Source organism: Polypterus senegalus, chromosome 4, assembly GCF_016835505.1.
Source record: "Polypterus senegalus isolate Bchr_013 chromosome 4, ASM1683550v1, whole genome shotgun sequence".
NCBI classification, from domain to species: domain Eukaryota; kingdom Metazoa; phylum Chordata; class Cladistia; order Polypteriformes; family Polypteridae; genus Polypterus; species Polypterus senegalus.
The window spans coordinates 144,896,210-144,923,204 of record NC_053157.1 but is presented as its reverse complement, the minus strand read 5'-3'; the positions used below and the strand labels follow the sequence as shown (position 1 = coordinate 144,923,204).

General features: G+C 38.8%; 1 protein-coding gene across 2 annotated transcripts in view; it reads left to right on the top strand.

The window, feature by feature from the left end:
- The window catches only part of tec (tec protein tyrosine kinase), a 281,624-nt gene that overhangs the window by 68,282 nt on the left and 186,347 nt on the right, over nucleotides 1-26,995 (top strand). For both annotated transcript variants that reach the window (XM_039751403.1, XM_039751404.1), the window contains one exon: nucleotides 7,354-7,458. In XM_039751403.1, the coding sequence (XP_039607337.1) occupies nucleotides 7,354-7,458 (105 nt within the window). The remainder of the gene's footprint in view (nucleotides 1-7,353; nucleotides 7,459-26,995) is intronic.

Here is a 26,995-nt window from a genome sequence, read left to right as displayed (position 1 = left end):
ATAAAATTTTTCCAGAACAGGATTCAACCTGTGAATGCTACAATCTATCACATACACTTATCTTGCTCTGGAAGAATCCCACCCCAGCAGGTGTTCAAAACTTTTTTAAAATATGACAGGATCTAATCGATAACATTTTAGAATAAGCCTCTTTGTTGGGGAAAATTATATTCTCTCTTCCATTCTGCCTTTAAAGATTTGCTTTCTTGGTTGGCTCTCCTCTCTTTCTTTTGGGTGGGGGTTGAATTTTGGTTTTTTAAGTTTGATTTGAATCTTTTGCTTTTAATTAAAATCAAGCAAAAATAAAAGCTGTTCATGTCATAGGATCCCTTTCGGTTTAAAGTTTTGCTTTACATGATGAAAGGGACATTTAAAAAGTTTCAGTACTTTTATATTTTCATTGGAAACGGTGAAGATGGGAGGAGTAGTAAGGTGACTATGTAGAAAAGTGATGTAATTTGTTTTTGAAACTCTTAATAAATAGAATTAACACTATAATTACCAGAGCCTACGAAAAAACTCATAGGTCCGTCCCACCTTAAATCGCTTCTTAAAACCGTTCTCCCCTCTCCGCCAGTGTCTTTTGTTAATCTAAATGTGCTGATAAAAAAAAAAGCTGCAAGTAGCCGGCTATTCCATCCCCCCCACCAACTTAGAACGTGCACAAACTTCTCCCAGCTCATACCTTGATTGATTATCTGGGAGTGAAGTGGAGTTTTAGAGTGGAAATAATAGATCATTATTTGGAATACAGTCAACCCTCGTTTATCGCGGTTAATCCGTTCCAGACTCTGCCGCAATAAATGAATTTCCGCGAAGTAGTATTCTTTATTTATAAATCGAATATTTTCGCAGTTAGAGCATAGAAAACCTGTTTACGACCTTCTAAATACAGTAATCCCTCCTCGATCGCGGGGGTTGCGTTCCAGATCCCCCCGCGATAGGTGAAAATCTGCGAAGTAGAAACCATATGTTTGTATGGTTATTTTTATATATTTTAAGCCCTTATAAACTCTCCCACACTGTTAACATTATTAGAGCCCTCTAGACATGAAATAACACCCTTTAGTCAAACGTTTAAACTGTGTTTCATTACAAGACAGAGATGGCAGTTCTTTCTGACAATTAAAAGAAGGCAAACATATCTTATCTTCAAAGGAGCACCGTGAAGAGCAGATAATGTCAGAGAGAGCGCTCGCTAAGAAAAGCAAACAATCAAAAAACCAATACGTGCTTTTAAGTATACAGAAGCACCGCGATAAAGCGGCATTTTGTAGAGGAGCATCCTATCTTCTAGGCAAACAGCCACTGTGTAAACAGCCCCCTCTGCTCACACCCCCTCCGTCAGGCAGAGAGAGTGAGAGAGACAGAGAGAAGCAAACAAAACAAGGCCACACGGGAAGCATATCTTATAGCATTGAGGAGTTTTAGTTAATATGTAATACATGCTCTGATTGGGTAGCTTCTAAGCCATCCGCCAATAGCGTCCCTTGTATGAAATCAACTGGGCAATCAAACTGAGGAAGCATGTAACCTAAATTAAAAGACCCATTGTCCGCAGAAAGCGCGAACCAGCTGAAAAATCCGTGATATATATTTAGATGTGCTTACATTTAACATCCGCGAGAGTGAAGCCGCGAAAGTCGAAGCGGGATATAGCGAGGGATTACTGTACGCGAATTTCACGTGTGTTCCGTTTCTACAGTAATCCGTGTAAACACATTTTTAAAACAGAAACGTTTTTCATATTGTAGTAGTAAATGACAAAATGTAAGCATAAACTATATAATGTATGAAGCTTGAAGTCCAAATATCAAACACTTTCACAAAAGGTACAAATATAACAGAACAAGCATGCTTTTATTCAAAAATATAACTGCAGAAAAAAGCCGCCTTAGCATGCCACATTGACAGACACTTAATACAGCTGTCATGGTAGCGAAATGGTATCAGCCACTGACTAGTATTCAAAAGGTCATGAGTTCAATCCCACACGATTCAGTTTTGAGAAGTAAACTGCTCTTATTCTTACTATTTTAGAATAAAAACATGCATTTAATTTCAGTGTGTAACAGCCGATGTAATTTATGATACTTGTAAAAGTTAGGTTTTTTTTTTACTCACTTTTCATTCTCTGAGTCGTGTTCAGGATCCTTCCCTACCATCCCACACATCTGAGAATGCTGTTTTCACATAAAGCGTACTTGTGACTGCATTCTCGTACCAATGCTTGCGAACTGAAGTGCCTGCGTGCACTTTTTGTGGCTTTACACGTCTATTTTTTTGAGCATGCCCATGTCGCTCAAACACAGGAACATATGTTGGTGTACAAGTATAACAAAACAAGTGTACTTTTATTCTAGACTATAAGTGAAGAAAAAATAAAGCAAGTTACAGTAGGCTGATTTCCGATCCGTGCTATATAAAATCATCACATTCAAATATTAACAATTCCCACACACCCTTCCTACATTCACGACATGTGTACTTGTTGGTGTGTACACATCTCTCTGTGCTGTGGTTCCTATTACACTGAATGAGCACCTGACATTGTACTTTCTTCCCTATATAAATAAGATTCAAGTATAGCGTGTCTCCAAATAAATGACATTCGAGTATAGCGCATCTCCAAATAAATCACATTCAAACTATAGCGCGTCTCCAAATAAATTACATTTGAGTTATAGCGTGTCTTTATGTGAAAACAGCATTGTCAGATTGGGGGGAGGGGGATCGTGAACGCGACTGAGAGAATGGAACTGAATTTAAAAAAAAAAGCTAACCTTTACAATTATCATGCATTTACACTGGCTTTTACAGACTGACTGAAATCAAATGTATGTTTTTATTCTAAAATAGTTCAGTACATGCAATATTATTTGAAAACGAACAGCGTCAGATCTGAGAATTCCCTGTAATTTGCAGCTCTATTCATTATCTCAAAACACCACGCACATTCACAGTAATTCCCAGTTATGTCCACCACTCACGCCCACAACCATACAGAACTGATCCCACATCAGAGAATTTCCAGTTCCTGCATAAATTCACACCCGATCTGACGCTGTTCGTTTTCAAATAATATTGCATTTATTGCCTCTTTCTTTCAGGTGTGTAATAGAAACCACAGCATAGAGAGAAGTGTGTACATTGCTTCTTACAGGAAAAGGCAATGGAAAAAGTGCACTTGAATAAAAGTGCACTTTTGTTATACTTTTACACCAACATATGTTCCTGTGTTTGAACGACACGGGCAGATGGGGAGTGTCTGATGATTGCATATAGCGCCGAAGTTACTGCTCTTTACCATTCTCTCCTCTGCATGTCCTGGAGTACAAAAGAAACAGCATACAGCAACATGCGGGGACTGGCAGGAACACTCAATAAAACTGAATAAAAAGAAAATCAAGTGACAGTGAGATACGAGAAGGTAGCTTCAACAGCGTTTGTGTGTCAGAACCCTTTTTTGGGGGGGGTGCGTTAGTATGCATCGTGGTACACTGCAGAGCTATAGCGCATCTTTATGTGAAAATAGCCGTGTCAGATGGGGTTGTATGGATTGATTCTGAATGCAACTGAGAGAATGAAAAGTGAATTAAAAAAAACAAAACAAAGCTAACCTTTATAAGGATCATAAATTACACCGGCTGTTACAGACTGAAAACAAATGTATGCTTTTATTCTAAAATAGTAAGACTAAGAACAGTTTACTTCTCAAAATGGAATAGTGCAGAATCGAACTCGCAACCTTTTGATTCCCACTCAGTAGCCGAATGTATTGCGCCACAAAGGCGATCGTAATTAGAGGGTTTCAATGTCACATGTTAAGGCGGCTTTTTTTTCTGCAGCTATATTTTTGAATAAAAGCGCAATTGTTGTCTTATATTTGTACCTTTTGTGAAAATATTTCTTTGATATTTGGACTTCAGGCTTCATACATGATATAGTTTATGCCTACATTTTGTCATCATCTACTAGAATATAAAAAACGTTTCTGTTTTAACAATGAGTTTACACAGATTACTGTAGAAACGGAACAGACATGAAATGCGTGTGTTCCAAATAAAGATCTATTATTTCCACTCTAAAACTCCACATCACTCCCAGATACTCAATCAAGGCATGGACTTGGAGAAGTTCGTGCATGTTCTAAATTGGTGGGGGGATGGAATAGCCGGCTGCTTCTAGCTTCTCTTTATCAGCACATTTAGAAGACAAAGGACGCTGGCGGAGAGGTGTGAAGGGATTTAAGAAGCGATTTAAGGTGGGACGGATTTACGAGTTTTTTTGTAGGCTCTGGTAATTCTAGTGTTAAAAGAAGTGCATACACTTTTTGAACATCCATCGTATAATACCAATAACAGATAATAATCTTCCAATCTAATTCTCGCTCCTAGAAGCAGTGCAAAATTGGAAAATACACACACAATAAAACAAAAAGAGAATTATATAAAGTATCACCATGAAATTCTATTTCACATATTCCTTAGAGTTTTTTTTTTTTTGATTGAAAACATGTGCTAACGTTTCAAATATATATAAACAACATATGCTGTGAACCAAGAAATTATTTATTTTTATATTCACTCAAGCCGTATTAGGCTATCTATGGCATTTGGGGGCTGTGGCAATAGAGATGTGTTATCTTGATGCAGAGCTGAGTGGGCCATTAGTGAGAACAAAAGGATTTAGACTCCGCTTGGCATAGCCTGGTGGTTAAGTACTGAAAATATGCATGGGTAGTTCTAGTGTTAACAATTTACTAAACTTTAAATGAGTAATTTATTACAATGCACTTCTTTAAAATGATCATCTATGTCAACTCGGGGGCTGGAGGGCTACAGTGGCTGCAGGATTTCATTCTAACCATCTTCTTCACTAGTGAGCAGTGTTTGCTGCTAATTAACTTCTTTTGCTTTGCTTGAATTGACTCAGGCCCCTTAGTTGTCTCTTTTTCCTGAATTAGCAGCCAACAATAATGAGACACAAAACAAGCCGCTTCATGACCAGCTCATCTGTGCCCATCACACAATATCTGAAAATAAAGAAACGCAAAGGTCTCAGTAAGGCTGATCACTCAGGTCACCAAAACATCTTGACGGTGTTCTAAGAAAAAACAGAAAAATCAACAGTTTTGGAAATTTCTGCTGTGGCAGAATGAGAGCAGCAACAAGCCATGGAATTAGATAACGGACTTAATTAGCAGGAAGAACTGGCCTCTCATTAAGAAATTGGTTGCCGTGAAACTGGCTGAATTTTGATGTTCTAATTTAGCTGGTCATCTGTCGGCTCGTTTCACATCTCATTTCTGTTTGGCTGTTATTTAATGAAGAAAGGAATCAATTCAGAGGATTGAATCCTTAAAAACAGGGCTGTTAAAATTAAGGGAAAATAAGTTAATTAGCAATGAAAACAGATTAGGAAAAGGGTCAGAATGAAAACCTGCAGCCACTGCGGCCCACCAGGCCTGGAGTTTGACACCCCTGAAAAATGTACCATCCTGCTAAAACTGCTCAAATAAACACTTTACTACCATACAGGAACACACTTAACAAAATGACTTACATAAAACTGCTGCCTCAATTGAATTCTTACAAAAAAGATCAAAATTCTTACAAAAAGTGTAGATTTATGAAACATTAGAACATTTTAAATACAAGGAATTTCAAGTCAAGTAAAATAAATGGCAAAAATATCAAACTATAAAATATAACAAAAAAATTTCAGCTTACCTCACTGACTTTTTATATTTTTGATATTAAATATGTTGCATTTATTTTTCTAACTAATCAACAAAATAAATCCAATGAAAATCTGAAAAAATCCATATAGTAATACATATATGTAATATTATATTAAATATACTGTAATATTTACATCATTGATATTATAGTTTGAAATTTTCCCTGTATCAATTAGCAACATATTTTTAAGACTTTTTTGAAGCATACTCAGGAAAAGAAATTTACAGATCTTCATTGGCAGACCTTTCTATAGCTGTTCCAGCTATAGGATCCTGGTACTGCCTCACAGAAATAATAATAGTTTATTTAAGATAACATTATTTTTGAGATTGAATGGTGAAATTGTATCAATGAAATATTTAGCATGAAAATGCTTTTACTATAGATATTAGCTGCTTAAACTGGAAGTGAATCAGGATTGAGCCTGTGACGGATTAGGGAAAAGATGGATAACAAAACAGCTACTTTAAAAATGATATACAGTAGATTTGTTTAGTGAATAGTTGTATTTATTTACCCAAAAAATACTAGATTAACAAAATATAATATTAATAAAATGAATTAACTTATATAATATTGTAATGACCAACATAATAAGCAAATACAACTCGGAGGTACTAGAGTTTACTTTGGTTTACTTGGAGTCTTCATTGCATAACAAATGGTGCCCTGTATTATATGCCATTATCTGGGTTACAGAGCACATTGCCAAAGCAATAAAAGAAACCTTTCCCAACCAATAATTATCTCCTGTCAGTCACATTCTAGGATCACATATATATTCTATACTGCAAACACTCCAGCTTATTTTCGCATGACTTCCTTCTCAAAATTTCCTTCTGTCATACCTTCCTTTTTCTCCTAACTTCTCCCTTCACTCATCTCCAAAGAGGCGTGTCTGCCCCTAACAGAACCAAAGCCCTTCACCAAGACCTATCACTTATATAGCATTGTGTCCTTTCTGCTCCCACACAGCACATCACAAGCTGTCTGCACATCACAATATATTAATAAAACATAAGAGTTTAAAAAGAAAATTACAATGTAGGAGTACATTAACATTAATACAGAATTACATTACTGTCAGTAGTTTCCATTTTCGACACGTTTTTCAATTTTGTCAGCATCACGTTTTATATCGTTCACTGTTGTTCCTATTCCATAAATTGAAGCAATACTTGAAGCGCTTTTCTACAATGGGACCTATTTAGCTTGGGATGGATCAAACACACTACAGTTTAAATGGAAACTAAAATATTTAATTTAAGATATCCAAGTATATAGATTAGATCCTTCTCATTTCCAACAGGTAACATTTCTTGGATTTCTACAATGTTATATGTTTGTTATTCACTTAACCTTTTACATCTTGCATACCATTTTTGAAATTACGTCTGCAAAGAACAGAGGCAGCTCATTCTTTTATTTGATTAAAGGGGAAACAAAGATAAATAGTACAGTTATGTGTAGAGTACAATACAGTAAGTGTCAAATATGTGAATACAAACAAACTAGTATCTGAGTATATATTGATGCATTTCAATAATAGCAGTAATACTGTAGTAATTATTAGTTATAGTTAATTGTTTGCTCTTGTTTACTTTCACAGAAGAGATTCAAAAAGGGATCAGTTGACATTCACAAGATTAAATGTGTTGAAATTGTGAAGAATGATGGTAGTATTATCCCATGCCAGAACAAGTATCCATTTCAGGTAAGATTTTGTAATCTAGTTTCTACTTGTGCTTTACAAAATTGTTTAGGTAGGTATTATACATTAATGAAAATACTTTTAATTAATATGCAGCTCAAAAATGAACTGTTACAAAATAGACTGTTTGCACTGTTTTGCTGTAATGCAGCTATATTTAAATGGGATCACATATATAATAAATGTACGCATTGACTTTAAAAGACTTGTGTTGAATTTTGTATTTGATACATTAGGAACATCCATCAGTCTATTTTAAACTCTAGCAATGAGCAGCTCTGAACATGGTGTCTTTTTATAACAGGCCACACTCATATATAATCATAGTCACTTGCAGCTGGAGAAATGGGAAGAAAACTGAAGTAACTGTAGAGAACACCCCACTAGTCGTGGAGAGGATAGACAAATGCCTTATACATAATGAATTGGGCAAGACTTGTATGTCATGTCCTTGAGTTCTGAGGCAACATTTCAGACTGTTGTGCCACAAAATATAAGGTAAAATTGAAACAAAAAGGTGCAACAAACTCTATGGAATGTTGGGTCAGCAAATAATATTAGTGAATACTGTACATTCTCTGCTATAACTGACTATTACTTTCTAAACCTTGTTTAATTACATATATTGATTCTGGCTTCAGTGTTGAGAATAGAAAATATTCAGTAATGCACTTGTAGTAGTTTTCAAAAGATCATTGGCAGAATTTGATTGCTGTCATTATCTTTAGTATAAATTCTTATTTAACTTTCTTTTATTTAGTGAAATAACTTATCTTGTTAAAAAATATTCCTCACTGTTTTAAGCAGCTTTTAGAAACAAACTGTTAACTTTCCAGCCTTAAAAATCAAGGTATTCACAACTAGAGTGTTCCTAGCATGTAAAACAGTGTTGGCTTTGCAGAGTGGAATGGTTTAAACATCAGCATCAACTAATCAGCTGGTCACTCAGCCTAAGACTAAAGGGCTGTACTCGGTCCTAAAGAGTCAGAAGAAGGGTCTAAAGACTGTGCTGGGACTAAGACCACTGAAAAAGACTGGCATAAATGTATCTGAAATACAGTATATTCAGGTTTCCTTTTGGAAAGTAAGGGTGGTAAGGGTGCTCAAGAATTTTTCTGTGTCCAAATCAGCCATGAGTGGAGAAGTTGCCCACCAGAAAAAGAAAATAAACCAAAAGAGAGGTGGTATCATACATACAAACATTTTGTCCTTTGTTCAGCATTGCCACTTCTCAAAAAAGAACTTCACATAGTTAAAGGAGCACTCCACCCAGAAATATGTTTTATATGTTACTTACCCCATGTAGTTTATAGTGGTGTCATGTCATGTTGTCATGGAAAAATTACAAATTGAAGATTAAAACTAATCAAGACCCAACAGTAACCAGTTCTGGACAACTGCAAACAATATGAAAAACGTTCATGTCAAAAAAAAAAATTCTCATGTAGCTCATGTGTCTGTTATACATTCAAAATGTCAAAATGAGCAAATGTGTGAAATTTTTGTTAAAGTGTTATCAATTACTTCCAGAAAACTTAACAATTAATCTTTAATCCTAAAGTATCCATCAATTCAAAAATATTGATTTATTTTGTCATTAAAACTTTCATTTTGCAATCCACTGTAACCCTCAATTGGATAAATAAGATTTATAATAGATGGCAGTGTGGCTTCTGGATCTTGTGTTGATTTTATGATTAAACAATGTTATTTGACATGCTTGTTGTGTTCTACATATAATTAATATGTATTTGCTACTACAAGAATTTCTTTTGTTCAGTGATGAATCGTGCTCATGTGTGTTTCTAAAAGTTATAATTTGATTTATTAGAAGGATTGTCTAACACCAAATTTTCCTTTAGAGATTTACAACAGGCAACAGTGCTAATGAATAAAAGTTAATTTATTTAGTAAGATCTGTTGTTTTTTTCAATAATTCAGTAATAAGTTGCCATCACTGAAGACTAAAAAACAACCACAGCATGGCTATCATATGAAGCAAATATAACAGTGGAATCTGTTTTTCATATGTGGTAAAAAAGTATATGAAATACAAACATTGTGCTGAATGTCACAGGATTTATTTTGCATTTTAACAATGGAAACTGTAGAAATTGTTCCATTTCGGTTGCAGCTTCAATTCCTTTTTTATGAGTTTGCAGTTCTTAGAATTAAATTTAACACCTACAGTACATGTTGAATATTTTCTTTTAGTTGTAGTATACTTTAGACTTACCTTTCCATCCATTTTCTGATCATAATATATATACTTCTGTTAATTTTAAGTGAGTCAGTACATTTTTTTCTGAAATATTTTTTTATATATCTGCATGGCCCTTTTAAAATGGATCTGTCTACCAAAAGTAAAACAATATTTACAGCATCACTTATACTCACATAGGATTATTAAAAGTTAAAACCTTAAGATCACAGTGCAATATCAATAAATAGCCAATCATGGTTATTTTACTAGCTTTTTTGAAATTCTGTTTTCAACTTTTTTGTTGTTACAGTATATTCTCCTTTTAAGTATTATAAGTATAGCTGTTTTCTGCTTAATTGATCTGACATATAAAGAACATCAAGGCATAGAACAAATAAACAATGGCAAATAAAAAAAAATAATTCAAGGAATCATTAAATGTACAAAGTTTTATTGAAATTTTGATTCATCAAAGTAGACACATTTTGCTGGTATAACAGCCAAACGCACACGCGACATTTTTTCTACTGTAGTGAAATCAAATATTGGTCAAAAAGATCTTCCCAGTATTCCTGGGACTAATGTGATACATAATAGTGAGTCATGGCTGTTAATGATATGGCAAGGATTAATAATCTGTCTGATCTATTTGTTTAAAATACGGATTTTTATCATTATATATTCTCATTATTACTCTGGAGCTATCTGTTTATGTTTTAATTACAGTTATAGACGTTTGTGCTTAATTACTTTTTTTTCTCTCTTTTTTTATCTAATTATTTTCTCTCTACCCTAAACGAGACTGTTCAACATTATACCTATGCATATAGTATTTAGACTATAATGTTAATAGATATCTCTATTTTTTAACCCTAAAATGCCGTTGCGTGGGGGCTTGTTTTGCTTTGGATGTGCTCTGTCTCTGGGTATGTCAGCGGACCGGGACTGTGTAAAGTGGGTTCTAGCCTCACGTGGGGAGGCAAAAAGGGTGGTTGGGGGGCTAAGGGGGGGAGAGAAAGAGAGCAGGCTTGATCTATACCTAATCTATCCTTTTAATCTTTATAATTATAACTACCAACGTAATAATAGGCTAGATGGCAATAACTCTTGCGGAAATAGGAAATTAAGGCCGAAGCTGTCTCACTTCCATTTAAGACTATAAAATGACATCAAAAACTCAGAATCAATGTCTCCATGATGGGACAGTTAACTTCGTGAGATGGAATGTTAAAGGCTTGAATCACGAATTAAAGAGAAAGAAAGTACTCTCTCACTTAACAGGTCTAAACGCTAAAATAGTATTTTTACAGGAGACCCACTTACTAAGCAAGGATCATTTCCGGCTGCAAAAAGACTGGACTGGCCTTCTTAAGAGGACAGATTATCTCATATCTTTCCCACAAAAACAAATTAGAAACCAAGAAAGTAGCAGAGATAAAAAGCGAAATTACTAGAATAGATGAAGAACATGCCAGACTACCAAGCGAGGCTCTACATAGGAAAAGGCAGGCTCTGCATTCAGAACTAAACCTCTTGACAACTAAAGAAACTGAACAACTAATTTATAAATCGAGACATCATTACTATGAACATGTAGAGAAGGCTAATAAGCTTTTAGCTCAACAAATTCACAAGCAAGAAGTGCGCAACGCAGTCTCAGTAATCACCAACACGAACGGAGATAAAATTATCAACCACAAAAAAATAATGCACACTTTCAGAGACTACTATAAATCCCTATATACTACCGAGTTTAAAGAAGACAATACAAAATCTAATGCATTTCTGGATACATTACAGATACCACAAATAGACACTTTTAGTGCGGAGGAACTTGATAAACCTCTGGCGTTATCAGAATTTCTAGATGCTATAAAATCACTTCAAGGCGGGAAAGCAACAGGCCCGGATGGCTATCCTGCAGAATTTTATAAGAAATTCTCCGCTCAACTAGCCCCCCTCCTATTAGCAATATTTACAGAAGCCAGAGACAACCAAACTCTTCCTCAAACTTTTCGCCAAGCACTAATCACCGTTTTTCCAAAACAAAATAAGGACTTATTACAATGTGCATCATACAGACCAATTTCACTTCTGAATAATGACGTTAAAATACTCTCAAAATCATAGCTAGAAGGATGGAGAAAGTGCTCCCCTCGGTAATATCACAAGATCAAACTGGATTTATCAGGGGCCGACACTTATCTTCAAATCTTCGACGCCTGTTTAATGTAATATACTCACCAACTAAATCAAACACCCCAGAAATATTATTATCATTGGATGCAGAAAAGGCATTTCACATGATTGAATGGAAATACCTTTTTACTTCATTGGAGAAGTTTGGGTTTGGCCCGAACATTTGTGCATGGATCAAATTACTGTATACCAATTTAGAAGCTTCAATTTGTATCAGCAACATTTGTTCAGACTACTTTAAACTAGAATGTGGTACTAGACAAGGATGCCCAATGCTACTGTTTGCAATCGCCATTGAACCACTGGCAATACACTGTCGAAATACTGATCAGATAAAGGGGATTATCAGAGAAGGACTGGAACAGAAAATTTCCCTATATGCAGATGATATGGTACTGTATATATCAGACACACAAAATTCTGTGCCTGCCCTGCAGTCTTAACAGCACTCACAGAATTTCAAAAGATCTCTGGTCTCAGAATTAATCTGAATAAAAGTGTACTCTTTCCGGTGAATTCTCAAGTATATAATATTAGATTAGACACTCTACCCTTTATCATTGCAGAACAGTTTAAATACCTAGGGGTAAACATCACAAGTAAACATAAAGCTCTTTATCAACAAAATTTTGCCATCTGCGTGGAAAAAATTAAGCAAGACTTGCATAGATGGTCAACCCTATATCTCACTCTAGCTGGAAGAATTAACACTGTTAAGATGAATATTCTTCATAAGCTCCTTATTTTATTTCAAAACATCCCAATATACATCAATAAATAATTTGTTAAGCAATTAGATTCAACAATAACCTCATTTATTTGGAACTCAAAATATCCACGCATCCAAAGAGCGACCCTACAAAGACAAAAGGCAGAAGGTGGCATGGCTCTACCTAACTTCCAGTTTTATTACTAGGCAGCAAATACACAAGCGATAAAAACCTGGACACAAATAGAAGAACATACACAGGCTTGGTCCACAATAGAAGTAAATTCCTGCAGTACTTCTTTATATTCCCTGCTCTGTGCCCCAAGAAACGCAAGTTATCGGCAATATACTAATAACAAAATTGTGCGCACTCACTTAGAATATGGAACCAATGTAGAAAGCATTTTAAGACGGAGATGCTTTTATCTGTGGCACCTCTGCAAGAGAACCACCTCTTTCAACTTTCCCGAACATATGTAGTTTTTAATATCTGGAAAAAATTTGGGATTAACTTGCTTAGAGATCTTTATATAGACAACATCTTTGCATCCTATGAACAATTACATTCCAAATTTAACATTCCAGTTACACACTTCTTTCACTATCTTCAAATTAGGAACTTTGTTAAACAGAACCTTCCCGATTTTCCTTATCTTGCACCCTCATCCATGCTGGAAAAAATATTGCTCAATCTCAAGGACTCAGACACCATCTCTGCAATATATAAAATTATTTTACAGTCCCTCCATTTCAAAGATCCAAAAGGACACTGAGAAAAAGATCTCTCAATTAATATATCAGAAAAGGAGTGGAAAGTAGCAATGCAGAGAATTCACTCGAGTTGCATATGCGCAAAGCATACAATTATACAACTCAAAATTATATATCAAGCACATCTGTCGCGTCTAAAAGTCTACAAAATGTTTCCAGGGCATGATTCAACCTGCGAACGCTGCAATCAAGTCCCAGCCTCACTGGGTCACATGTTCTGGGCCTGCAGCAAATTAATATCATTCTGGACCAAACTTTTTAAATACCTTTCAGACAGCCTTGGTCTCATAATCCCTCCTAACCCATTAACAGCTGTTTTTGGGGTTCTTCCAGATGGGTTTAAAATGGAGAAAGACAAACAAACAATGATTGCATTCACTACACTTTTGGCATGCAGACTTATTCTGCTAAACTGGAAGAACCCAAACTCTCCTCTTTTAAGTCAGTGGGAAACCGATGGTTCATACTAATGCTGTTTTAACACTATTGATTCAAAATGTAAGTCAGTCTGTGTAAGTCACCAACTCTGCTTCCAGCTATAGAACCCCAGACCATCACACTTCCTCCTTCATATTTGACAATTGGTATCACACACTGAGGAACCATCATTTCACCCGCTTGACAGTGTACAAACACCCTGTATGATGATGATGTATATGAATATTAAACATTTTGTGTTTATATTGTTGCATAAGGGATGGATAAATACATGCTTTCGCTTTGAAAATATAGATTTTCTTCAAAGGAACACACTTTCTTACGAACAATAGTCAGAAAGTTATGGGATCAGCTACATGCCAAATGTCATAATGTGTAACTCTCGTATCTCATGGTAATAGAGGGCTCCTGTCTTTTTGCTCCATGTTGAACATGACATTCCCCACCAGTCCCTAGTGGGGTAGCTCTGAGAATATGATTTTGAATTGTATGTCTGAAAACACTGTAACAGAGTTATGTTTTATTGCATTTAGTTGACTTTTCTTTTATGTTTTGTTTGTTGCTTAAAAACTCTTATCTATTCCTGCTTCTTCAAGAATAAAGTATGTCCTTAGAAATAGCTTTTTCTTTTTAAACTTATTAATTTAATTTGTGCAACTGATAAGCCAGATGTGACAGTTGGTAGTAAGAGCAAATGTTGTACAAATGGATCAACAGCAATATTATGCTCGTCAAGTGTCCCTTCTGCCAGAACCAGAAGAAACTTGTGCCCCAGAACCCCAACACATGGTAAAGATTGGCTACAGAAAATTATCTTGCATATGATGTGGAGTGTTTTTTATTTACTTTTGAGCAAATTGCTACAATGATGTAGTGGGATCAAGGTGATAGGGCTGTCTTGTTTGTATGTTGCTAACTGGAGATGAACAGCAATTTTTCATGGTGTCCTTTAATACAGGATTGATGCCAATGATGTTTTGAAACAGCAGTTTGTTCTTTATACTTTGTACCTTTTTGAGTTCTTTTGCCAAGGAAACTTCCAAACTAGTGAATTGATCCTCAACATTCTATTAGAGGTTAGCATCAAGATTTGCTGAATATCATTCAGAGGTTTATCAAAGTTAAATCATGAAGCCAGTCCAGCATGTGAAGGATACCTTTATTGACAAGTACGTGGAGCCACTCAGTACATGGAAAGATATGACACGTACAGATACTGGTAATACTTCTTAAATTCACTTGTAAATTACGGAAGAGCATGATATAGTTTCACATATCATGCCCTTGCTAGTTACCAGAATTCTGCTACACTAGATTGTACTGGTTTTCTTGTCAATACTTTTCCTTTTGCTAAAGTAGCAGCAGGATTGGGTCACAGGTCAAAAGGCTTTAATTAAAATGCTTCCTAAGAGTGCTAAAAACAAAAGCCAACAGATAACAAGGACATAAGTCATTCAGTACAATCAATTGTGAAAGACAGGGGGTGCCACTGAGCCAGAGACACCACACTAAACAGTTCCAGGTGCAAAGTAAAGGTTTTATTGCACAAATTGACATATTTTCAGACCAATTTCACAGTCTTTCAATAAACACTCCTCTTTTCTTCATCCATGTCCAAGGACCCTAACAGAATTGTCCCTCAGGTACACCCCTATGGGTGTCCCTACTGGGTACATGCCAGCTGAGCATTGCCATCTAGAAACTGCCCTGGATGCACCAACTCTCCACCATTGACCATTAATTTATCTCTTTACTTTAGATTTTGCTTCAATTCCATCCCAATCAGGTTTGCCTCCTTCCATATTGTCCTTCCATTATGGCATCATGGCCAGGAAAAGGTCCAACACAGCACTTACAAAATATATAATAAATTTATGAAAATCATAATTATCAGTAGAAATTCACTCTCTCAATAGATAAAATGTTATATGGAATAAGTGAGCAACTTGTGAAAGTTGGAAAGAAGATTGACAGTGGCACAAGCCACTTTTAAAGAGAAGGGATACCCAAAATTGGAGCCAAATTCCATTCCACCTCCTCGATGGATACACTTGGTGGTTGTTCTCTGTAAAGCTTTAAGTTCTGGTATGTCTTTCTTTTGCCATGGTGACCAGAATTACACACAGTACACCAGATGAGGTCTTACTAGTGTGTTATTGTCTGATCATGTTATCCCTTGATTTATATTGAACTGCTTTACAATATAACAAAAAAGTCAGCTGGGTGTATGTATCCAAAACACCCAGGATATATTTTCAGCTTTACTTGGAAAAAATAGTCTTACTAAAATAAAAATAATAATGGAGCTTGATGTTAAGATTCAAATGCATCCGTACGGGATTCCTTAACCTCAAAGGACAGCCATTTGTCAGCAGGTAAAGCAAGTGCTTTGTATGGGTATACTTCGTGAAAGAAAAAGTAAATGGAGTAGTCCAATTGTAATGGTCCTAAAACCAAACTAAACCATACTTTTTTTGTATAGATTTTAGACTTTTTAATAACATTTCTAAATCTGGTGCATATACAATGCACCTTGTGGGTGAAATTTAAAAAAAATTAGGATAGATGATTTACATCTCTCCCTTGGACCTATCTTAGGTATTGGCAGGTGACCTTTGAAGAAACCAGTTATGAGAAAATTGAATTTTTCACATCAGGTGTTTTTTACATATTTGTTAGGTTTCCAGCTTGTTGCTAACATTTGACCATATGAGGAATGCAATATTACATTCTCGGCCTAAATATTCAGGTGCATATCTTGGTAATGTTTTAATCTTAAGCAATGACTGGGAGTCCTATTTTACGTTAAATCAGACAGTCCTGGGGCCTCATGTATAATGCCATGCGTAGAATTCGCACTATAACATTACGTAAGCACAAAAGCCGAAATATGCTTACGCACAGAAAATTCCAGATCCAGGAATCTGTGCGTACTCCAACTTCCGCATTCTTCCGCTCCATAAATCCCGATTAGCGTGAAAACTAACACACGTACATGCGCCTTCTGTCCTGCCCAGTCTCCACCCAGAATTATGCCTCTTTGAATATGCAAATTAATATAAATAGACCTTAAGCTCAGCGTTCTGTGAAAAAGCAATGGCAAAAGCAAGAGGGAAAATATGAGAATTTCAGCGAATACCAAGTGGAGGCAAAGAAAAACATACTATTTGTTGGTTTATACGGTGTTATAAGCAACAAAAGGAAGTTGATCGAGTGACATAGTGCATTGGAGAAACAAGCTCAAGTTCACAAAGTCGCACAGTGCCCGACATAAAAAAGAAGTTGTCACATATCAAAGTCGCCGTGAAAAGGCTAGATGTAGCCCACCGTCTGAGTCTCATATGGAAGCTTATTAGAGTATAGTCATAAAAAAAGGCACAGAGTAGGAAGAAAGCACGAAATGTTAACTTCAGTCTCGAAATATCCACTTTAATCATGTAGTTTATTTTGTCATTAAAGTAGAACATAAACTTCATAAAATCGTTTAATTTACTAGCTTCTCAAATCCCATTGTAACTAAAGTAGCACGTTAAATGCTTTGTTTTGTATTTGATCTTCAATGTGCTGTATGTGTGTGAGTAGTACATATAGACAGCAACTGTCAAAAGAGATGTGAATTTGATTGATGACTTTAAGCCCCGCCCCAAATATGATGGATGACATTAAGCCCCGCCCCAAAAATATGAAAATATAATTTATGAAAATATAATTTATGTAAATATGAAACTATAAAAATATGAACTATACCCTGCGGGGTTGGACTACCGTCATAATTGATCATCTCTAAACCCCGCCTTTTAGGGTGGGTTTTTCGTAAACCAGACACTTGTCACTCCCCATTAACAATACTCACGCCCCCGAGTTACGCCTTTATCTCTCTATCTGCCTATAAGGTTAGGGAGAGGCGTATCGCTCCACCCCTTCCCAACCCCGACTGTGGGAGGAGACGAAAGAGTTCTTGTATAAAATTCTAGTCACTTAGTGAAAACGCTACGACACACAAAAGCAAACAGAATGGACGGTCTTGTGAACGCTGCTAAGAAACTGAAAGCCAACAGGGCGTTACGGGAGTTACGGGAACCACGCTTCAGCTCTGTCTGGTACGATTCTAACTGTGCTTTGTGCCGGGTAGAGGTAAAAAGAAATGCAGAGGGACAGCTCATGATCGCTGTTTCCAAGAATGAGCCTATCCTACCCGAATATAACGAGGCCGGTCACGAAGAGGAAGATAAAGAAAATGTGATAAAGGAGCGAGTGAGTGAAATAAATTTTTCTATAAAAGACTGGAGTTTTTTTAAAGCTCTTATGCCAAATATTGATGAAGCTATTTATCAAGGAAAACTATCCGACCAGATGAAAAGAATTAAAAGAAAATTGGAGGAGGAATTTAGCATGTTGAATAATTCATGCTCGGAGGAGGAGGAAGAAAACTGGGAGTCAACCGCCCCCTAAGTGAGTGGAGATAAATGCAGAGGTCTTTTCCGTAGTCTACATTAACCTAAAACCCTATTGAGATGTCTTCAACTAACTACCCTTCCGAAGCTGGTGCTAGCTGGGCCGGTCGTCTCCCTGTTCTCTCGGCCTCTGAGGTGGCAGAAGTCCTCAACATTTTGATGCGCTCCGAAGAACCAAGCTCCGGGAGTATGGAACATACGTCCACCGCTGACTACTTGTTTTGGCAGGCTAACCTTCAAGCCAACACCGCCTACTCTACTCCCGACAATATGATCGACCCTAACCTACAGCCGGGCTACTCTGCGGCAGACCAGATGCTGACAGACAACGATGTGTTTTGGGCGGGTAACAACCAGCACCCCACCGGCTACGTACCTGATCAGGTCTGCTGGTCTATGGAACAGACAGCGGCAGTCAACGACCTGTTTTGGCCCGACGACATCATACCTAACTCTGGGTACTCTGCTCCTAACAACTCTCCTTCAGACCCACCATCTTGGCCGGATCTTCTGATGTCCTCAAATGACCAGATCTATTGGCCCGAACCTCAGTTACCCGCTCCTGATGATATGTATTGGCTGGACAGTCTCCTGGAGAACCGTACAGTACCTGACTTTTTTGTCCCTGCTGAGGATACTCTGGGGAGCCTGACGGGCGCTGAGGAGATAGCCATGCAGACCATGCATCAAGAAGAGACTGTGGACGACTTGGTAGAGGCTCTGGCCTCTTGAAAGCCATCGTCCCAGGATTCTGATTATGAGGGCATGGACATTGAACAAACTGACGGGGCCCTGGGTGAAACACTTCGAAAGACTCTGAAACTGATCAAGAGTTTGATTGCGGCTCTGCTGGAAATAATAGTCGATCGGGACCTAAAAAGCACCTGTCAAGGTTGTTTCATAGATCACCCCAGCCAGACGCAGCATACGTGTCTGTTTGAACCGTACTCTGTTTATAGGGCTGGCCGCTTTCAAGAGGTTCTGACAGTTTTCCGCAAACCGTGGCTCAGGAGCCTGGCCATAAAGACTCTGGGATGCTTCAACATCTTTCCGCCTTTTCACAAGGTTCATTCATTTGTTCAAAATGCTGTAGATGAACTGGAAAATGAACATTCTATTAGCGAGGCTATTGTACAGGCCTTTCACAACATGGACAATCCATCTTACTCGAAAATACGTGAAATAGCCGATGCTTTCTCTAAAATGTATTTTTCTGTACCAGACATGACCGATGCACCTTTGGGGATTTACGGGGAGTATGACATAGAAAAATCAGACGAAGTGTCTGAACTCAATGTGCCGGGGCTATGAAATGTTTTAATAATGTTTTTAATACTGCTGTTTTGAAATTTTAATAATGCTTTGAAAATTATCAATAAAGCCTCATTTGATTTTTAAACCATTGACATTTTTCTTTCACCGTCGGCGATGGAGGGTTACTTGAATAAAGTTTATTATAACCCGGCAAATCCTGGTAGCTTTGGGGGAAAAGACTCTTTGAAAAGAGCTCTTGAGGTTTCGGGTCAGAAAATAATGACCAACAGGTGTCGGATTGGTTATCCGGTCAATATGCTAATACAATTCACAAACCCGCTAGAAGGCATTTTAGGAGAAATAAGGTTTATGTATTGTGGCCGGGACGCCCAGGAGGACCAGAGGAGGGCTTGTGCCTTCTCCAGACCGCGAGGGGGCGTCCGTCCTGGTTATGTTGGGGGCCTCGGGTACAGGGCTTGGATGCCCAGCCCTGTAGGGACCCGTGGCCACGCCAGGCGGCGCCCCGATGCCGGAATATCCCGTGTGGTCCCCGGCCGGGGAAGGAGCCCGGCTGGGATGCCCAGGAGGACCAAAGGAGGGCTTGTGCCTCCTCCAGACCGTGAGGGGGCATCCGTCCTGGTTATGTTGGGGGCCACGGGTAGAGGGCTTGGAAGCCCAACCCGGTAGGGGCCCGTGGCCACCGCCAGGCGGCGCTCAGGTGCCTGAGGAACCCTGGAGCCCAGCACTTCCGCCACACCAGGAAGTGCTGGGGGGAAGACGACAGGGGACACCTGGACGGCTTCCGGGTGCGCAGCCGGCACTTCCGCCACACTGGGGTGTGGCTAGGACTGATTGCCGGGAAGCAGCTGGAGCCCATCCGGGCTCTTATAAAAGGGGCCGCCTCCCTCCAGTCATTGGCGAGAGTCGGGCGGAAGAGGACGGAGCTGAGAGAGAGAGAGGACGGGAGGCGGCCAAGAAGGCATTGAACTTGTGAGGCCTGGACAGTTGGGGGAACGGTGCTGGAGGCACTGGGAAGTGCACTGAGTGAAAATATTGTAAATATAGTGTAAATAAACAAGTGTGTGGTGGAACCAACTGTGTCCGGGTTCAAGTTCACAGTATCCGATATAGACTCGCAATGGCAGATGGATTTAGCGGACATGACAAATGTGTCCGAGCATAATCTGGGTTATAAATATTTGTTAACATGTATCAACGTACTTTCTAAGTACACGTGGGTACGACCCCTGAAGAACAAAACGGGTAAGGAAGTGACGAGATCCTTCCAAGACATTCTGAGTGCCGGGCGTACTCCAAAGAAACTCCAGACCGATAAGGGGAAAGAGTTTTTCAACCGAGATTTTCAAAAGCTGTTAAAGAAGATCGAAATAAAACATTTCACCACAGGAAACGAATTAAAAGCCTCCGTGGTGGAGAGATTTAACCAGACATTAAAATCTAAAATGTGGAAATATTTCAGCGCTTATAACACGAGAACCTACATCGATAAATTGCCGGATCTAGTATACTTTTACAACCAAAGTTATCATCGAAGCATAAAAATGGCTCCTTCCGATGTAAACACGTTAAATTCCTGGAAAGTTTTCAAAAATTTATACGCCGTCGCCAAACCCCCGGGGCCGCCGTTGTTTAAGTTCAAAGTAGGAGACACGGTTAGGGTGTCTAAAACCAGACATCCTTTTGAGAAAGGTTATGAACAAACATTTTCAGATGAAATCTTTACCGTATCTGAACTTGTACCTAGGGCACCGGTGGTGTACAAACTGAAAGACTACGATGGTGAAGAGATTGTAGGATCCTTTTACGACCCAGAATTACAGAAAATTAAAGTCGGGTCCACAGACGTTTACAGGATCGAAAAAATACTGGCTAGGAAAGTTAAGAATAAAAAACGACTCATTTTAGTCAAATGGCTCGGTTGGCCAGAAAAATTTAACAGCTGGATACCGGAGAGCCACGCCCAAGATGTTCAATAAAATCCACAGGGCTCCTAATCAACTCTTCATTCTCTAGAGGTATACAATGGAGCGTAAAAGTTTTTTGTGACACTTCCGAGCAACGCTTCCTCAGATATTTTCCCTAACAACACAATTTCCAATTTCACGACGAAGCTTGCTAAACCCATAGAATTAGAAGGTTCTTGGGAAGTCGGTCTAGCCGAAATTCAGTACCCACATACGTGGAACACCATAGACAAATTGGATAACGAATTCTACGTTTCAGCTCCCTGGGTAAAAAAACATTACTACATTGCATGCGGATATTACGAAGGTATTCACGACCTACTGTCTTTTATGAATTCAACAACCTTAAGCCTGCCCACTTTGACAGATGTTGCAGCTGGGTTTGTCCCTTCTGAGAACCCTGCGAAATTCAGTTATAATGCTGTGGAACGAAAAGTCTACGTGGTACCGGGTGAAAAGGATGAAACTATACACTTAAAAGGACAGCTGGGTCGAATATTAGGAGCGCATCCTGATCAGACTCAGGGTTTAACTTATAAGGCTCCTTTCCCCGCCAGCATCGGGGCCGGCTTTTACACTTTATGCGTAGGGGATATGGTATCTCATCAGAGAGTCGGAGACAGCTACATACCCCTTTTGAGGTGTGTTCATGTAGAGGATCAGGTGAATAAAATTACAACCATCACATATGACAAACCGCATTATGCGCCGGTCAGCAAGAATCATTTTGACACAGTGACTATTGAAATAAAGACGGATCAGAACAAAAATGTGCCATTTCAGTTTGGTAAGGTGATAGTGAAGTTGCATTTCAGACCCGTCAGGCATTGTATGCACGACTGAAACAATGAGGTCTTACCAGGACCCGACACCTTACATCCAATATTATCAGACCCAAGCGGGTAACGGCTTACCGGGATTCTCTGGATCCCCTGTAATATATGGTGGGGGGATTGGAGGTATATTTCGAGGATTGTTTAGAAGAGCTTTACCTCTCGTGAAAAAAGGCTTTGACATCGGAAAACCACATATCAAATTCGCGGCTAAAAATATTGTAAAAGAGGTGATCACGGGGGCTATATCCAGTGCTGCAGGTGGAGTCCTAGAAAAGCAGGAGGGAGCGGGCTTGATGGTCATGAGAAAGACCAAACGCAAGAGACCACTGGGGTCGCGTCAGGACTCGCCAGCTAAAAAGGCCAGGCGCACTATTTTTGCAGCATTATCTAAATGTCGTCAGAAGAGGAACAAGACTAAAGCAAGCAAAAAGAAGAGAGACATTTTTTAAGAAAAGATGGCTTTCGTACACAGAATGTCCGAAGAGTGTGTCAAAACTGAAATGGATCTCTTTACGGTGCCTTTCACTCAAACGAGTGTAGATAAAAGTATATACGCTGAAGTCCCACCACTCTCAGCCCTCTCTGAAGTAGCTCCGCTAGAATTTCTCATAGCCGGAAATGGGGAAGATTACCTGGACTTGAATAACACTCTTCTACACCTTCTGCTGACGGGACTAACATACCTGCCGGGGCAAAGGTCGGATTTGTCAACTACCCTATAGCCAGTTTGTTTTCCCAAGTTGATGTCACCCTGGGGGACCGTCTAATATCCCAGAGTTCAAATTGTTATCCTTACTGAGCTGTCTTAGAAGGCCTGCTAAATTACAGCCAAGAGACTCTTCATTCTCAGTTTGCTACAGGACTTTTTTTACAAAGATACACTTAACAAATTGAAAGAGACAGACCCCGACGGAGAAAACATCGGTTTTAATAACAGAAGCGCCTATACAGCCGGTAGCAGGACTGTTGAACTTCTGGGGCACATATATACAGATCTCTTTTTCCAGGAAAAACTACTATTGAACGGCCTAGACGTGAAGATTAAAATGGTTCGGAACAAAGATGAATTCTGCTTAATGTCCGGTGAACGTTACAGAGTAATCATAACATCAGCCTCCCTGTTTGTAAAAAAAGTAAAAGTTTCACCGGCCGTGAAATTAGGGCACGCTCATGCCCTTACATCAGCCAATGCTAAATACCCTGTGAAAAGGGTGAATATGAAAGTTTTCAGTATGCCCGTGGGGATCCGAGTATGCAATCAAGAAAACCTGTTTCTGGGTCAACTACCAAAGTATGTGGTGATTGGCATGGTAGATAATGAGGCCTTTTCGGGATCTTATATACAGAACCCGTTCAATTTCAAACGCAATGATGTAGAGTTCCTGGCTCTGTACATGGACGGTGAACAGATTCCTGCCAAACCTTTTCAACCAGACTTTGTAAGCGGCAATAGTGCCAGAGAATATTATAACCTGGTATTGGCCACTGGTAAGCATTTGAAGGATCAAGCTCTGGCTATCAGCCGTTCAGAGTTCTCGCAAGGATATACTCTTTTCGCTTTTGATCTAACCCCTGATCAAGAATGCGGCGATCATTTTTCATTAGTTAAAACTGGAACATGAGATTTGAATTACGCTTCCGCGTCCCTCTCCCTCGGACCGTCAATCTAATAGTATATGCGGTCTTTGACAATATCATTGAAATCAACCAGAGACGTAATGTTCTGTATGACTACTAATAAACACTATGAATACAAAACAATTATCAGAACAACTGTCCCAAGACCCCTACACCGAAAGATATTTCCGCGGTGTGCTGGCGTATGATCAACTACCGGAAAAAAATAACGGCTTGCCGGCTATGTTTGTAGTGAATAGTCACCGTCAAACCCAACCCGGAGAACACTGGCTGGGGATTTACCTCACAGAAGACGGAAAGGGGGAGTGATTCCTATGGAAATCCCCCAGACTTTATCTACTTCCCGAAAGACATTTACCATTTCTTAAGCAAAAACTGTAAACAAATCATTTACAATAACCAACAGCTTCAAAGTTGGTTCTCGGACAAATGCGTTCATCACTGCCTCTTCTGTCTGCATCAGAGAGGAAAAGGTCTCCCGTACACCTCTGTAATAAAAAAGTATTCTGAGGACGTGAACAGTAATGACTCTATGGTCTCTAAATTTGTTCGTTCCTGGCTTCCTTCACCGGGACTCTGTTTTTATCATTACACTTGCGTGCAATGATCAGAGACCTATAAATATTTCAATAGACGGTTAAAGGATGAAGACACTCTGTAATGAGATAAAATTGTATTTAATAAACAAATAATTTTACAAATTAATAAGCAATCCATTCCAGTCTTTTTTTTCTCGGTTTCAGTCGGTAGGGGCTAACTTCTGTTTGATGAGCAGGGAGGGGGGCTTAAAACTTTCAAGTTCTCTCGTTTCATCATTAGGTACGACAGAAAATGGAATGTTCAAACCGGCCATGGCGTTTACAAATTCCTTCCACCCCCGCGGTCTCCTGTGTTCAGGTATTGTATGAGAAGCGGTCAGATTACGGACCAAATCCACCATGTTCGATCCGACCAAAGGTTTACCTTCTAACAACAGCTCTCCACGATTATTTCAAAACGCGTGATCAGGATTAACGGACATTTTATGTAAAACAAATTCAACATTTTTCTTTGATTTTACAGGCGCGCTTCTCAAAACCTCTTGCCAAACCTTGTCCTCAGGCACCTTGACTGTTCCAGTGCCCCCCTCGGCATTTTCTTCTTTTGGTAATACGAGCGTCAGACTGCTAGCTTCTTTATCGGCCTTTTTAACTAGCGTCAGATATCTCTGCAAGATAGAAGTGTAAAGCTTCACCTTCTCGTCAGCCCCTATATCACAGCGTTGCAGGACGTTTCTCATTTCTTTGTCCAGTTCAGTTTCCGTGGCACTCAAGAGTTCATTCGGGGTAGCACTCTTTTGCTGAAAAAGAGACATTTGTTGCTGCGGGACCAAATACATTTTTTGAGCGTATTCCATGTTTATGCTGTAGAAGCTAGTAAACTGGATATGAATGGCACGGCAACGCTTAAAAGAGCTCCCAAAAAGCCTCCTTTCTGGTTCAGAATAGCTTTCTTCTTTTTTAAGGTTACAGTATTATTATTTAAGGTTAAGTATTACAGGCTATCTCGGACAAAGCATTAATTAAATAGTCAGAAGAGGCGTTGATAAGAATTTTACGGCGGCGACAAGAGCAACGGAGTAAGGCCTTGAGAGGCTTTAAGTTTCTGCTTATTCTGGCCGACATGCTGACAGAATATGTAACTTTGACTCAGAACACCTTCTTTTATCTTTTCACGGTGTACACGACTGGCCAGTCGGGCGGAAACAGACCTGTTCTTAAACGCAGTTCGTCAGGGGTCTGTGCCTTTAAATCTGCTAAGAGATACCCGTACGGTAGTTTTGTAGCATCTTCGAAAGCCTCCAAAAAGAACTTAACACGCCTCGGATACATTTGGCGAGCCAAGGTAGTGATCTGCAATTTGTCCCTGGGGTTTTTAAAAAGAGTAATATAATTGGCGTTAAGATTAATCGTTCGGCTTTTCTTTCCTTGAAAGAATAAATTTTGAACCAAGTAAATGATAGACAGATTCCAATGATGAGTATATTTTGTGAAAGCTTTTTCTATTTCCTGGCTTTCGCTAGCCGATTCCATCAGATCATCTATAATAACCAAATTTATTTTCTCAGGAGGGAGAAGTTTGTCGTCGCATAAAGACTTTGGGAGCCCGTCAATAAATTTTAATTGCTGAAATTTAGCCGACAGCTCGTCGTACATTTTCTGCCAACAACTATAAAACCAAATGATATTTTGAAAAGGGTGAGACACAACGTGATTCTAATGTTCCAATCATTTTTTCACATAATAGGATTTACCGGAACAAGAGGGTCCCGAGATAATTTTAGCGAAGGGGTGTTGAAGGCGGGCGTCAAAATCTCTTTTAGTAGCCATAAGGTCTTGTGTTGTAATCTTTAGGAGAACCCTCTTGTTATACACCACTCTGAATTTCTTCCTGAGTGGTCTGTTTTCTAAAGTGAAATGTTTTTTATTTCGATGGATCTGCTTACCGTGAACCAGTAACTCTTGAGGAGGGGCTTCATGAGACGTCACAAAATTCTGAACTAGATTGGTTAGTGACTCGAGGTTTATAATTTTACCGGTTTTTGTGATTGATGGTGATACCTTTTACCTTCATACATGTTTTGCCTTGTGCCGTTTTATACCCGTACGTCTTTGGACCGCCTGAAGCAAATTCAGTAATATAATCACCAGGATTTAACTCACTGGTGAGCTCTCCTAAATAGTCACCCAGAGGAGGATTGTACTGACCAGGCTGAGAAGTAAAAATGACCGAGTCGTTGTCGTGGTACAACACCCTTTCTCCCAGACTGTCCAGTAAATCATACATCTCTAACCGTGCATAGGCCGTGGTGAAAGCAGCAATGACAACATTAACGCTACCAGGTAGGGTATACTTTTCATCGGTGTACTTCCATTGTATTTGAGCAATCTCATCGCCGATAAATTCAAAATAAGAAACATTAAGAAAATGTATTGCAAGAATTCCTCACCGTCCTTGACTAAGCTAGTAGTGAGATGGAGAGGTTTTTGCCCAAATTTACCCCAAAGAGAATT